The sequence below is a fragment of the Chiroxiphia lanceolata genome, chromosome 14, assembly GCF_009829145.1.
Source record: "Chiroxiphia lanceolata isolate bChiLan1 chromosome 14, bChiLan1.pri, whole genome shotgun sequence".
NCBI lineage: Eukaryota > Metazoa > Chordata > Aves > Passeriformes > Pipridae > Chiroxiphia > Chiroxiphia lanceolata.
In genome coordinates, this window is record NC_045650.1 from 18,759,461 (window position 1) to 18,775,174 (window position 15,714).

The 15,714-nt window shown below is 47.8% G+C and overlaps 1 protein-coding gene across 4 annotated transcripts in view; it reads right to left on the bottom strand.

Annotated features, from left to right (window-relative positions):
• Positions 1-703: 703 nt before the first annotated feature.
• The window catches only part of GABRA3 (gamma-aminobutyric acid type A receptor subunit alpha3), a 72,424-nt gene continuing 57,413 nt past the window's right edge, over positions 704-15,714 (bottom strand). For all 4 annotated transcript variants that reach the window (XM_032701903.1, XM_032701904.1, XM_032701906.1 and 1 more), the window contains 4 exons: positions 13,228-13,371; positions 11,860-12,012; positions 8,929-9,140; positions 704-1,285 (listed from right to left, as the gene is read on the bottom strand). In XM_032701903.1, coding sequence (XP_032557794.1) covers positions 956-1,285; positions 8,929-9,140; positions 11,860-12,012; positions 13,228-13,371 — 839 coding nt within the window. In that variant the 3' untranslated portion in view covers positions 704-955. The remainder of the gene's footprint in view (positions 1,286-8,928; positions 9,141-11,859; positions 12,013-13,227; positions 13,372-15,714) is intronic.

Sequence of the window (15,714 nt, forward strand, 5' to 3'; positions counted from 1 at the left end):
GGTTTCCAGCCCTGATGCTGAACTCATGCAGCCTCACAGCTACTATTGCCTCAAAGGCTTTGTAAAGCTCCTTTCTTGATTCCCTGACTGATCCTGAGAAAAATTATTTCTCTGGCAAGAACCACACCACCTGCTAACCTGAATTGCCCCAAGAGTGCAGGATGGCAGACAGACAAGACCTTTCTCACCTGTTCTTGTCTGGAGAGACTTGGAGGAAACCAGCAGCTGGGTTTGGTGAAGACAGAGAGCAAGAAGTCCTGTCCACCACCTACAAGATGCTGCCACCCTGTTCCACCCCTGCAATGGCTCCAGGGACCACAGCAGTGCTAGGTTTGCCCCCAGCAGGCACTGGGCTACAAGCTGGCCCATGCCATACCTCTCCCTCCTGTCCCAGGGCTCCCCTGCATTCCCAGCCCAGGTGTGTCACCTCGCACAAAATGCCAGGCACTGAAGAAGCCCAGTCAAGTGATGACACATCCTGGAGCCCAGGCCACCAGGAGCATCCCCCATGCTAGGGCAGTCCATGGCAGGAGAGGAGGGGGGGGATGGCCCAGAGCAGCAGCCCCTGGGGACAGCAGTGAAGTGTGGAATGGCAGTGGCATGAAGACTGTGGGGATCACAGAAGGTGGCAGAGGAGAGATGGAAGCACAGGGTGACTTGGGGGACAGCAGACTTACGATGTAAGAGGCACAACTTGTTATGATCCCTTTGTTGTTTTGTTTTTTTTTTAAACTCCCATCATCAGAGGCAAAGTAAACGAAACTAAAGTATATAGGGATTAAATTAAAATCACAGTTTTGTTTACGTTATAAAAGAGTGATCTAATAGGAATAATAATAATAATAATAATAATATCAAATGAACAATAATAATTAAACAAAACGAGAAAAGAAGAAAGCCCTGGAGAATTCCTGCTTGGATGATGCTCACTGATGGAAGGTTTGTGTGACTGGTTTTATTGTTTGGGGATCATCCCTTTGATAGCTGACTCCCGGTTTACATACGTGGCCCAGTAGACTAAGTTGAAAATGGCAAAGAGGACTGGAAAGACGATGCGGGACATCTTGTCTACCTTGCTGACGCTGTTGTACGTCTTCTTGCTCTCCAGGAGCTTCTCCTCCAGGCGGGGCATCTTCGGGGGCACGTTGGTGGCAGTAGCAGTGGCAGCAGCACTCTTGGAGATGGTGGGCAGGCCGGGGTCCTTGGCGATGTTGAGGGCATAGGTGGTGCCAACAATGTTGTAGGTGTTGTTGGTTTTCTTCGCTAGTGCCACCGGCTCCTTTTTCTAGGGAAGGTGGAAGGGAAAAAAAAAAAAAAAGAAAAAGACACAACATGATAGAGATAAAGCGACTGGGAATTGCATGGAGAACATTTTGTCCTCTGAGTTTACCTGCTTGTCCGGGTGAGAAGGTGGGAAAAGGTGTGAGGAGCAAGAGACCAAGGCGGCATTGTGGAAGGGAAGGAAGATGAGGTGAGAAGATGGCCAGAACACATAACCACTGGTGCTTGAGGGCTGCTGGAGCATAAGAATGTGCTGGCCTAGGGTGGACCAGCTAGTCCATGTAAGCCTGGCATACAGCATGTAGCACACAGGGGTCCTGGCCTGGCATCCAGGTCCTTTTGGAAGTCAAAGAACTGAAGCCACATAGCTGGGCTTGTGTCTCAGCGGCCCCTGGGATCAGCGTAGTGGTGTAACAAGGTGTGTGCTGCTGCACCTGAGCAGTAGCTGCCCCAGTCAGGTGACTCCAAGCCTGGCTGAGAGCTGCAAGGTCAGTGTAAAGGAATGCAGGCTCAAACTGAGCAGACTCCTTGTTTTCTGCCTCATCTGTGACTTTTGCTGCATGTAAGGTTCAGCCGTGGAGAGGTGATGCAGGAACGTACTCTTTAGAAAAAAGAATGACACCCCACATGGTCATCCTGGGGGAAGAACTGGATTTTCTGCTTGGCTGACCTGCTTCCTGGGTCAGGTGAGAGGAGGAGACAGCACAGAGGATTACAGGTTGATTTTTTTTTTTTTTTTTTTTTTTGGTGGCAGACAGCCACCAAAAGAAGTGGTGGCTTTAAGAATGTGGATGACAGCACTGCAATATTTTTGCACCATTTCATACACTGCCTCAGTGCCCTGAGTTCCTCACAGGAACACCTCACAATTTAACACCATGGTGCTCAAAATGCTCCTGGAACTCTTTAGAGCACCTCCTGGCTTACCCAGGTAATATACAGAACAGATGGAAGGCATTTGCACAAGCCCTGGATTTCGGGAATGCTTGACACAGTGCTACAGGGGAAGCCTTTCATCTTGCCTTTATACCTAAGGGTTGCTACAAATCACAGGAGGTGAGTGCACCCCTCCCAAAATCTGTGCTGTCCATGCTGCAGGGGGGACAACTTGCAGAGCAAATGGCAAGAGAGGCCCTTATGTGTCAGATGTGATGTACTGAAGGATGATGGAAAGTGCTGGAGACAGCTCAGATGTTAATGAGGATGAAGGGACAGGAGGACGGACCTAGGAAGTCATGATAGGTGTTGCCCCCACTCTGGGGGTCTTCCTGTTGCTGTCAGGGACCTGAGACCAGCTGCACTGCAGGCCATAATGTGTAAAGCAATTCAGGTCTACAAGGAGAAGGCCACTGAATGAAATGTATTCACATTCAGGCATCAGGCACCCTCCTCATCCCAGCACTCCATGGGTGTCCACTGCAATGACACCCAGAGCCAGCACCAGACACAGCAACGACTCGTGGGGGGACTCTGATATCTAAACTCAGAACAGGGTGTGCCTTTGGATCTCATTTTCTATTCCAAAGCAACTGAAACACAAGGTAGGGCTCATCCAGGCATTTTCCAGGGCTGCTTGGCAAGGTACCTATGAGGGAAGCACGTCAGGAGAAGGGCAGTATGTGCAGCCAGCAGGACCCGTCCAGTCCCCACCAGGGCCTGGGAACTGGTGGCAGGCACCATCACTGGGTGATGGAAAGGCCAGATTCACTCAGCCTGCTCTGCAGAGATACTCCCAGGACTTTAGCTTTCAGTGCTGCACTGCCATTTTAAATGTGACTACAATCACCATGGATATTTCTGGTTACCTTCGGAAATGAATTTTCCACGGTGATTTTCAGAGAGACACTAAAAGCAGACTCCTGTGCAATCTTTAAACCTCTCTCCAATAACACCACAGCCAGGCCTGCAGCCTTGTAGTAATGCCAGCAATTACAGAAATTAAGTTGCTGTTAGGAGAAGGTCTAAATGTCTTCAGGCTCCAGATCAGACTGAACCACTGATCAGACCATATTCATGGTCTTTTATGGGGGAGCTTGTTGTGATCTTTAATAATTAACTGAGTGACTGATTCTCAGTCATTAGAGACATGTGAATATGTATCCCCTGCATAGTGGGTGAACTTTTCCTGCTAAAGAGCTGACAAGAAGCAGATGAAGGGCTAAAGATGTTTCACCTTCTAAAACGTTAAAATATGCTTAAGTATGATTACTTATTAACACAGCTAGAGGAGGTAATAAAATAATTAATAATCAGTAATGAAATGAAAAACAGATTGTTGTTTGCAGAATGTAATTGGAAGTGCACTGTGATTATCTTAGTATTAATCAGCCATGTTATTCATTAGAGGAATAGGATGAATCCAAGTGACATGACATTTTCAACCTGGCCAGCCTTTTTGCCCTAGAGTGGATCCATTGTGCCTGGCTAAAGGCACCTGAGAACAGCTGGATGAAACAGTAAAGTCAGGCAACTTTACTTGAACGCTGTGGGTGGTGACAGTGTGCTACTGCTCCTACTAGTGTGATCCAGAGCCCCTAAGCATCCATTTGGGCTTTTCTGGACCTCAGATCAGGCTGTTCAGGTGAGCCTATAGCCAGGGCCTTTTCCCAACCACCTATGGAATCTTCTGCCCTGGTCCGAGCTGGAAGAACCCAGAACACACACTGCCTACACTGAGGCACACGAGTGCTCTGGCTGTGTTCTGCTCCTGAGATGTCAGAAGAAATGGTTCAGGCTGTTTGCTGGGCTGTACTTTATAAATAAATGTTTCAGGCAAGATTTTGACAATCAAAACAAAGCAAAACGTGCTTGTTGCTGTCAGCTGCAAAGTAGCCTCCAGCCTCCTCCCTGCACCTTTTATCTGTGAGGAGTTACTGAAGCAGGAGGAAGAGTGGATAAACAGAAGGAAAACCCACATTTGCTTTGAAAACTTGTCCCATTTAAAACATCTATTTTCCAAAGCAACTCCTGTATGGCCCAGTTTAGGCACAGGGAGACTGAACTGCTGCACAGAGGTATCCCTGTGCTGCTCTCCTTAGGAAAGAGCTGTGAAAGTGGTCTAGAGATAAATCTGCTCCCTGGATATTGCAGTCTGACAGGTTCTTCAACAACACACACACTGAAAAATAATAGTACTTTTGCTAAATATTCTTGTCTTCAAGCCTCTCTATTGAGGAACTAATGACTGAACCCCTAAAATATGGGAATAGCTGGTTCTGCCTATGGTCTGCATGAGATTCCATTCTCTGTACCTGCTCCTTGGCTAGAAATCTGGTTGGAAGCACTGTCCCTCTGAATTCTTAAGGTCACCATATCTGCAGAACTTGAGAAATCCAAGTGGCTGCCACTTGTCATTCTACAGAAAGTCACTTTAATGACCTCAAAGCAGCTCTTGTCTCTGACATACTTGTATCCCATAATTCAAAGCCAGCAAGTGCAGTTGCTGTTCCAGCAAACATGTCACTCCTTCCTCACTCCAGCCAAAGTTCCTGCCCTGCAGAGACTTGCTCCTATCATGGAACAGCAGCCAAGTGTTTTACACCAAGAGCCCTGGACCCTGAGGAGAGTCAGGGCTCTGAAAAACACAGCCTTGCATGAACCAGTAGGCCAATGCCAGGTTACTGTCAGTTACTGGTGCAACTTTTGGCATCACTCATCCCTCCCATATCTTCATTTAGATTACATGGGACTGAGTCCAATGATCTTGTGCTCCCTGGATCACCAGAGAAAGACTCAGAGGTTAGATGGAGTTAATAATCAGCCCAACATGCCACACAGTGTTGAGAGTAAGAGGATGAAATGCAGTTGAAGATTGATTCATGGACTGTAGTGAAGGTGCTGAGAACATAAATCACTTGCAGTGCTATCACACGACAAATTAGGTTGGAAAAGACCTCTGAGATCATGATGGAAATCATGGAGGTGATTGTAAGTGCAGCAGAACAAAGGACACACGGGCTGCAGAGCATGGCCAGCAACGGAAAGTCCCAGCAAAAGCATATTTACCACAGTGAGGCAGAAAAAAAAAGAGATGGGTCTGAAAGACTTCAAACTGGCTGAAAATGGTGGTCTGTCAAGGTTGGTTTCCAGTTCCATTCTGCTGGCAAGGAGAGGGTTGTAACAAAGATGCCACAATGTAAGAAACAGAGGAGAAAGAAGAATGATTCCCATGGGACCTGGATCAAGGGGTAAACCTGAGAATTGCTGAAGACTGGGTTGGACAAAAAGCGAGGCTTCACTCAGTCAGGAGAAAAGGCACCTCATGCAGATGGGGATCATGCCCATCACTTCCAAAATGCAAAAAAAGAAAACCATGATGACCATCAGCAGAGAGGTTTGGAGGATGCTTTTGGTGGCTTTCTCTTAGTGAAAAGACATGTGAGAAGTACATAAAAAGCCTGGATCTAACCTCACCAAGCACTAAATAATTATTGTCTTAAGATAAAGACTAAGATTCAGGATTATTCCTCCATCCAAAGTGTGTTCTTCCTTGTTTCCATGTCTCTGACTGAAGCCACTCGTATGGTTCTGTTGCTTTTTGCCACCCAGAGTTTCAGGGCAATGTCAGACAAGCACAGATACAGAGCTAGATCAGATCTGATGCACAGACATGGCATAGCAGGCCAAAGTGGGTTAAAGGAATCATCTTCCAAAGATCCAAAGCATCTTCCATCCTGAGGAACAGACAACACCTTTTTTGTGGTAAACTCACTGTTCCATGTCATCCTTGCAGCTTCCCAGTGGCAAAGTCATCATTAATTGCTGTCTCTTTGAATCCTCACTGCCACCCAAGAAGTGACCTTGTTGGCTCCAGAGATGGTCACCCCTATGGAAGGGATGATGGATGGGATGGGTGGATCTCACTCTGTTCAGGCACAGCCCTTCTGTCCTGAAGTGGATCCCTTCAACAAGATATTTTGAGAATGCCCAAGACAGGGAGCTTTGCTGGGCACTGAAACCACTCACCTTTCACAATTTCTTTGTCCTCTCACTCATCCCCTCCCACTACTGCCATCTCACACCTTCCTCCTCATGGTGTTTTTTAAAAAATCATCTTTACTAACAAGTTTTCCACATTGGATCCAGATGCCTCTCTCCAGTTTAGTCTGCACCTCTAGGTTGGTTGCAGCCAGTTTACCACACAAAAGAAAATAGATCCTTCATCTACAATTAGCAAGTACTGGTGGCAGGCAAGAAAGGCTTGGAAAATCTTGGGTCCAAGAAACATTAGGCAAATCTTAACAGAGTGCATGCTAAAGGGAGCTTTGGTGACATCTGTAGTGATATCTGCCTGCCTTTCATTAGAGGAGAACTGCAGAGAACATGCAGAGTCACTCCCAGCTAAAACCAGAACCCAACTGTGGCTAAAGCCAGAACATCATCATGATTTTATGATGCAGAGAGCAGTGATTCACCTACATTAGCCCACCATGTCAGATTATACCTGCAAGAAAACCCCATGGTGTCCTCACCTAAACCAATGGTTTGGCTGAAGGGGAGAAAGAAAGAACGGACTCAGCCCAGGGAGAATGAGCACACTGGGAGTGCCTGTCAGCAACCAGCAGCTTTTGCACAGTAGTGATTTCTCTCAAATGGGATAGGAAGCATTACTGCTGCCTACATTGTTTTGTTGGGTTTTTTTTTCCTGTTGTGCAAGGGAACAATCAACCTGGAGTGAGGATCCTTGCCATCACATCAATAAAGAGCACTGCTTTTGGCTGGGGAGAAGGATCTCCAGAGACCAGCCTGGGCTTGTCACTGGTAGTTTTACTCCTGATGCAAACACTTTAAAATGCCAATAGTTATTCTTCTGCCTCCTCTTTCTTTTGTGCCTTCAACCACCTGGTTTGTCAATTGTTTCAAGAAGAGCTAATTAAAGGCTGAAACTGAGCCAACGAGGCACCTCCATTGCGTAGCAAATTCACTGCTTGGAAATACTCACTGGAATAAAGATGAAAAACAAATAGATTGACACATCATATTCCTAAGCTCCCTGAAAGCCCATCACTGTTTGGGGAGCTCTGTGAGCTGCAGAGACTGGGAGTGGGTTTGCCTTCGACAGCAGAGATTAGAGTTAGCTTGAAAAAGCATCCACAAATCTGGAGCCCTCACTGATCATCCAGGCTGATGCCAATTGCAGCAAGCTCACAAAGAGCATCCCCTCTGAAGCATTCCTGGTCCTGCTTTGTTTCTTGTTTGATTACCATGTGCAACAAACATTCTGCATTCTCTTACCCTATTGTTTCAGCACTGTTAGTCTTGCAGTGCTGGGTCAATGAATAAATTGATAAACACGCTTCTTTTCAGACAAACTGAACTTTTGAGCCTTTACTGCTTTTTCTGCTGTGCCCAGTTCACGTAATTGCCCAAGGCTGTTTGAATCCTGATTTCGTGCTTGTTTGCCCATCCCTGAAAGGGATACAGTTGCTTTGAGGACCTGTTTCTGACTCTTCACTCATGCCAGTGACTCAGGCTTCTCTCTTCTCTAGAGCCCAGTTAGCATTACTGTTCATGATGGAAGACCATCACCTGGCCTCCTCTGGAGGCCTTCTGCCATGAGTCCTGTTGCTCAGACCACAGCTGCAAAAGCAAACAGATAGAGAATCCAAGAAAGACAAGAGAGAGGCGTTCAACACCCAGTGATGGCTCTCTATAAGGCTTCTGTTCACCTTCTTTGACCTCCACACCAGAGAGATGACTGGCTGCTGTCTTCCAAGAAGTTACTGCAGTTCTGTCAAGTATTTACATACAGCCCCACAACAATTTCAAGCAACACATCAAAATGCGAAGGAGAAAAAACATAAAGGCTCCAGAACCAAGAACAAGGACAAAGCTGATTTTCAAATTGATTCAATAAATATAAACAAGGAGCAGCATGCTACAGTAAGCGATTTCTCTGCACAGCCAAGATTAAATCAGCTCAGAGGGAGGGGGCCACGAGCAGGGGTAGCAGTGGCTGTCAGGAAGGAAGCTGCCAGAGAGGCTGATCCTGAGCGAGGAGGGAAAACGTGGGTGATGCCAGGCACTAATTTGCTGCCAGTTGCTGTTTGTGATTGCTTGCTTCCCACCCACCCTCTCTGCCCGAGCTCACGAGGCAGCAGCTGCTGGCAGCTGTGGGCAACAGCACAAGCATCAGACCTGCCCATTGCTGCACCAGCCAGGGTGGGGACAGCCAGGGGACACAGCGGATGGGGACCGTCCCCACCGGTGGGGCTGCTGTCCTGTGGCATACTGGGGTTTGTGTGGCATGCTAGCAACAAAGAACGGGCTTGAAGGGTTGGGTTGGGTTTGATTTGGGGCTGGAGGGGGAAGGAAAAAGAGACAAGACCACCAGCAGAGCAAGCCCAGAACACGCAGACACCCATGTTTCCACTGGCAAATGGCTGTGCAGGGGACAGAGGGAAAAGCAAGCAGCCATGCCTGGGGGCTTCTCTCCAGCTAAGCACAGCTAAGCCCCCCTCGCCCCCCCTCGCCCGACCCTCAAGAACCGCTCCAGCTGAGACCTGGGCTGGGAAGGGCAGTGAGTAGCGTCCAGCCCCCCGAGTGCTGCGGGGCTGCACGTTACCCACTGCTGTCCCCGGCACAGCTCCCTCCTGCAGCGCTTCTTCACCACCCCCTCCCCGCCCCAGGCCTTGGCCACAGGCTGACCTTCATCTCTTGGGCCTCCAGCACCTTCTTGCCATCCCAGGCCCAGCTGCGCTTGGTGAAGTAGTTGACGGTGGCGAATTCGATCAGCGCAGAAAACACAAAGGCATAACAGACGGCTATGAACCAGTCCATGGCCGTCGCGTACGCCACTTTGGGTAACGAGTTTCTTGCGCTGATGCTTAGTGTGGTCATGGTGAGCACGGTGGTGACACCTGTGGAAGCACAGCAGGAGACAGAGGACGCTGAGAAGAGCAGACACTCATCCCGGTTTCTCTCAGCTCACGCGCTGGTTTGACTACATCAGTAAAATGAGGAGCAGCCTGCCAAGCCATGGACCCACATTCCTGCTGCAGTTAAGGGAGTCTTACCCAGCACAGATCTGTGGGTGCAATTCCTGGAGCAACAAACCAGTCCAGGCTGGCAGGAAGTTTCATAGAATTACAGAATCACAGAATGGTTTGGCTTGGAAGGGACCTTAAAGATCACCGAGTTACAACCCCCCCGCCATGGGCAGGGACACCTTCCACTAGACCAGGTTGCTCAAAGCTTCATCCAGCCTGGCCTTGATCACTTCCAGGGATGGGGCAGCCCGCAGCTTCCCTGGGCAACAGTTAGTCCAAACCCTGCTCAAATCAGAGCCAACTGCAGGTTTCTCAAGGCTGTCTCTGTTGTGGTTTTTGGCATAATCAATGGCAGCATTTCAATAGATGAGATTAACCTTTCCCAAACTCCATTGGCTAGATCTCTGCTCACCACAGAGGAGTCCTAGCTCACAGGTAGGCACCTGCACTCAATTCCTTGCCTGCTGGCAGGGTAAGCTGCACGATCCTAGAGCCAGCTCCCTCATGGAGAATATGCCATGGAGAAGCCTCTAGTTAATTTTGCAATAAAATCAAAAGAAAATATTGTTATTATTGCCAGATGGTTGGGAACCTCATGGAGGATCAGAAGCTGGCCACTCATCCAGTATGGCTCTCTCTCAATGTTTTGGAAATGGTGTCTTGTGATCTGCATGGATGGACACCTGGGATCCTGGGTCCCACCAGCTCAGCCAGGCTGTGGCCCAAGCTGCCAGAATAAATGTCACAATGGGTGACACTTATTAAAAGATGATCTGTTGCAAAATGCCTTTTAAAGCTTTTTTCATTAAAGCAAGCAACCATTGCTATCCATTTTCCCCAATAATGTGCTTTTCAATTAAAAATGCATTAAAAATGTTATAAAAGTATTGACTAATTTTCAGCTCCCTCAAGCCATACTCCTGGTAATTTAAGAGTTTCAATTCAATATTGTTGACAATACTTTCTGAGGGGCAAAAAAAAAAAAAGGAATAAACAATTGGAGTTCTCATTATTTTCTTAATAGGAAAGCAAGCAATTTGGGAGCGAAGACATTTTTTCACAAAGGTAGGTTTTAATTTTTCAGTCAGCTCTTTGCTGCTCAATCTGAGCTGCTGCTTGAGGAAACCTATTCACTGCAATTCTCAGGATAACACAGGAGGGAATCAAGCCCCCGTGTCATGAGTGCACAGATACTCCAGATGCTGATGCAAGAGCCCTCCTGGGACTTGGGCAGACACAGGGTCCAGGTGTGGGGTTCAGCTGCAAAGGATTCACAGAGGGATGAGTGAGAAAATTTCCTCAATGACTCTCTATATGCCTGAGCTGGTCCTATTTTCCACATGATTTCCTTTTCCACCCTGTTTTCTCCCCCTTTTCCACCCTGTTGGATGGAAACAGCAGAAAATGTTTGCTGAGGGGCTGTGCCCCCTCTTCTTCACCATTACCACTGTTCAGTGAACCTCTTGCAATCTGGATCTTGCAAACCAGTCTGGCCATACTAACCTAGGTTTGCCCTCCACCCTGGGAATCTCTGTGGGATTTGCCTTAGTGGGCAAGGGAAGGCAACTCAGTGCTAATGGGGTGAAGCTGGAGTCACCTGTAAATATTAAAGCTTGTTCACGACCTACATTTCACAATCCCCAGTGAACACAAAAAACCATAATAAATCCCTTCTAGTTCATTTAAGAGGGTGTAGAATCATCTGTGATCCTCCCTGCATCCCGTTCCAGTCCACAGCACAGGAACAAGGTCCAGTGGAGAGGCTCCAGAAAGGAGGACATCAGCCTGGTTGGGCTTGGGGGAGTCCTTCCATCACGACTCTTGCCACAGAGAAAATGCTTCATGATCTTTGAAATAATTTCTGTCTTATTAAAAAACACAAGCAGGTGGTACCATATAAACCGCTCTCTGCTTGGGGACTTCTGGCCAATATACTCTCTGTTAGCTGGAATCTGCTGGGCAGTGTTACTTCCAAGAAATACAGTCCTGCAGTACCACACCTGCTCTGTGCAGATCCCGAGCTAAAGGTCTCGATAGGGAAGCACAAAGCACTTCTGTTATTAAATGTTTGTAAAAGCTATTAATATATGTGCCATGCCAGCCTGACACTTTGCCTTGGAGAGAGGATCTGAAACCAGCTGAAGGAAATAATAACACTATATTCACCGTGCAGTTATGCTGCCTCAGCCCAGGAACTTGTTATGTGGAGCTTTGACCAGGGGCACATCAGCAATTTCAGAGGTAGAGCTTCCAATGCCTCTCCATGTACCCATGATCTCCTCAACTCAAAAGCCAGTACAGAGAAGCAGACACAGCCAAATGCATATAATTAGATGGTCAATACCTTGATTACTGTTAACATTTATTGCTTGGCTTCTAGCAGAAACAGGGACAGGAGTATTTTCGCAGCGATTTGTGGAAAGCAGGGGCACTGGGAAGACACTGAAAGCTATCCTGGGGAATCAGCAGCAGCTTCAATGATGCCAGACAAGGCCCAGAGAAGACCAACTCTGATTTAAATCTGTTTCCCCTCATTTGTGGTGCCTTTCTCCCCCAACCTGAGAGGACACCCCTGAGCTCCCAGACTCACCAAAAACCGTCCGGGCAGGAACTGATTCTCTGTTGAGCCAGAAGGAGACCTGGGACAGGATGACAGTCATAATGCAGGGCAGGTAGGTCTGGATCACAAAGTAGCCGATCTTCCTCTTGAGGTGGAAGTGTGTGGTCATGACAACGTACTCCCCTGCAGAGACAGCCAGTCAGAGATGCTGAGCCCCCCGTGCCTTCCAGCTGCCCACCCGTCCAGCTCTGAGCCACTAAAGGTCCTGTCCTGAACAAACTTCCAAGCTCTGCAATGGAATCCTGTTCCTGGCTGGCATGCCCTGGTACCCTCCAGTGCTGTAGCAGGATTTTAGGACGAAGGATATTGTTTTCTTTACAAGCCTGAAAATATTCCACCTTGCCACACTTAAACCATCTCAAAAAATTAGGACAAATTCTGTTTTAAAAGCTCTGGCCTGTGAACCAAAGAAGTAGCTGTCCCCATTTTCCCTCAATGTCCTATTCCTCCTCTCAAAGCTTTGGATATTTTGTTGGATTACTGTGCCTTTATGCTGTGTGCGTGGCTCTGCTAAATCATTACTCACAGGAGCCTTTAGCAGCTTTCTTACCACTTCAGGTTATTCATCTGTACATTTTACTACAACTTAAGTAGAGAGATGGGCCAGATATTATGACATTTAGTTCCCTGGGCTCCCCACATTTCCCCAAGGGAGGTGAAATGAGTTGTTACAGACAGACACTATTAAAATCAAGTGCACCAGAGAGGAAATATCCTCAAATGAGAGAACTACTGGTGCATACAGAAGAAAAAATAAAAGAAAAAAAAAGGAAATATGAGAGACACACATGAGATAACAGAAGCTATCAGTACCTGGATTCAGAGGGGAAGGGAGGAGCAGCAGATGGGAGAGAAAGATGATTAATATTGGTCATTAATCAGAGGAAACATTTGTTTGGGATAATCTTCTACTAGCTATGATAATATTTGTGCAAGCAGATGCAGTGAAAATCACACTGGACATTATGTTGCTTTCGCCTGCCCTGCCCGCAGTGCTCTCCTGAGGGGCTGGAAAGGAATCCAAGACAAATGAACCCACAGTACCACGGACCAGCTGGACAATGCAGGGCAAATTTTCCACACAACAGATCATACTGAGATGCTCGAGATCAGTTTTCCTGAAGACTGTGGATGATAAGGCTCTTTCAGTGGAAACCACTCAAAACTAAACTCTTTACTGCCTCTTGGTGACTGCTATAGATGTCACCAGCCAGTTTCTCCAACAGCACGCGGCTTGGGAAGTGCTGTGGAAGTGCAGTCACGGCATTCCAAGCCCATAGATCCATCTCATCTCGGGATGTGCTCAGCCCATGCACCACACCGTGGTCCCACAAGTACCTGTGCTGGAATCGACCATCTCTGTCCCAACGACGTGGCCCAGCAGGTCGTACTGGTTCAGGCGAGATCCACCCTTGGCCACTTCCACGGATTTATCCTTCCCCAGTGTCCAGGTGTAGATCACCTCTGTCTTCGTGTAGGCGTCTGCAGAGGGGGGGGAGGAGAATGAGGTTTGTGCTTCTGCCTGACCTAAAATATACCAAAATTAGCCTGTGGCCAAATTAATCTTCCCTGTGCATTTCTCAGAACCACATGGCTGAGCACAGCCAAGCATGGCCAGAGACCAAGGCAGATCAACAACTGTTAAATCAGATGAGCAGGAGGGAGCTGGGGTTTTCAGAAGGGAGCTGGAGAGGGGGTAGAGCACTGTCATTGAGAGACATGCTGTCCCCTTGACGTGCTGACTCTGCAAGGGCTGGCTCCAAGCAGGGATGAGATAGGAAGGCATCCAGGCCAGCAGACTGGGCAGCAGGACAGCCACAGCCCTGCCATGCCAAGGACAGGGAATGTCATGCTGGCAGCAGCTGGCAAGAAAGGCTAAATGCAAATGGGGTTAAATTTTAGGTTGAGGAGAAAAAGTTAAAAATCTCTACCCTCACTCAGGGTCTCTCTCAGCTTTGGAGCTGGTGTGCTCTTCCACCAAAATGCTTTTTCCCTGCCTGACCCTGTGTTTGTGACCAAACCCCTGCTCTGCCCCATAACCAGTCCCTCTCTCAACACTGCCCACATGCTTTTGGCTTTGCCAGTCCTATGGTTATCCAGAAACTGAGTCTCTCCGGACTCTGTTAGGAGCTACTTCTCCCCATAATGCCCAAAATTCCTGTGCAGGAAGTTCCTGCAACTCTGCACCAGTTTTTTAAGCAAGAACATGGTTCACTAAACCAGGTTTTTAACTAATTTTTACCACCAGCTCCTCTTATTAAGACATTAAGGAATTCTTTGAGTGCAGACAGGTCGAGCAATGGGCCAGGTCTGCTACAGAAATGTCTCAGCTCCTGCTTTGTGGAAGACTGTGTCCTGAGACAACCAGATTTCTCTGATCTTTTTAAAACAACCGCTGTTACCCCTGCACTGTAGGTGCTGGCAAACCTGTCAAATATTAACCAGGAGCTGTGCAAAGCAGGGTGAGTGGCTTTGATGATCAGCCAATGTTTCTCAGCATGCCAGTGTGCTGCCCAAGCACTTCTGATGATGCAGGCTGGCACCTCTCATTCCACGTGCAACATTCTGCTTTTCCAACCCTTCCTTCCAGCTCTCAACATGCTTCTGGAGAGCTCCATCCTCCTTCAGAGCTTTGCACAGCTCTGCCACTGCTCTTTCACCTGATAGGCAACACCTCCTGCTCCAGCAGTCACAGCTCACTTAGTGCCACTCCCAGCCTGCAAAGGGAACCTACCCACAGTTTCATTGCCATCGTCCCTAAAAATTCAGGAATGTCTAAAAAAATCCCTGAATTTTTGTCCAGAAAACTCAGTTGTCTGCACATCTGGCTGTGTGGGACAGAAGGGTATCCGGTGTCATGTAGGCGTGGCATGGATGTGTGGAACATCTTTAATGCCACGTATCAGTTTTGGTTCTGTCAATGCCTTGTTTGCAATGCTGCCCAATCCAATCCAACCCAAACAAGGACAGCTCTTGGGCATTTAGTGGAGCTGGTGACTTCAGCAACATCTTCTGCTACCCTGGTCTCAGACAGCTGCTGCACAAATGCCTGTGATGGCTTAGGAACAGTTCTCTGTGGTGTACGTTCATCTTCTCGGGAGCGCGGTGATCATCACCCTCACTGCTCTTGGCCCCAGGAACGATGCAGGTGGGCAGCTGAAGCTCTCTGGAAGGCCTGATGCCCTCAATTCTTCTGCAAATGCTCTGCCTTCCCTCCCTGGGGGGCTGCTGTGGTGGCACAGGGACAGAAGGCCACTTATGAGCCGTTCAGGTTCTGGGGATCCGTGGGAAGTGGCCCAGAAGGCAAATTCAGCTGCCCCTTGAATAACATGTGTCTGCTACCAGCATTGTCCTTCCACTTACAAGCCCAACCCACTTTAGGCTTCTCAGAAACAAAGCTTCCAGCTTCCAGCTGTTGATGGCTTTTTAGTGAAAACACTGCTTTAATCCTTCTCCAACACAGGAGAGGTGAGCTGGGATGCCGTGCAGATGGTGCTTTAGAAAGAGCCACATTAATGTTAACCAGGGGCAGCTTTCTGAGCTGCTTGTCTCAAGACTCTCATCATTCAGAGGCCAAATCAGTAAAAAAAAAAAAAACCCAAAGGGTGTTCCAGCAGAAATATACACATTAATCTCTTTTCCTCACCAAGAAACATTATAAGCAATTAGAGGTGGAGTAATCTGCCTTCCTGCAAGTCTTGTAATAATCCCAGAGTTTAGGCCTGAGGTATGAGGTTTTATATCCCTCCTCACAAGGTCAATTAACATTAATAATTCATCCTTCTCTAAGGCTTGCTATTTTACTGGCCTTAGTGATGTCTTGTG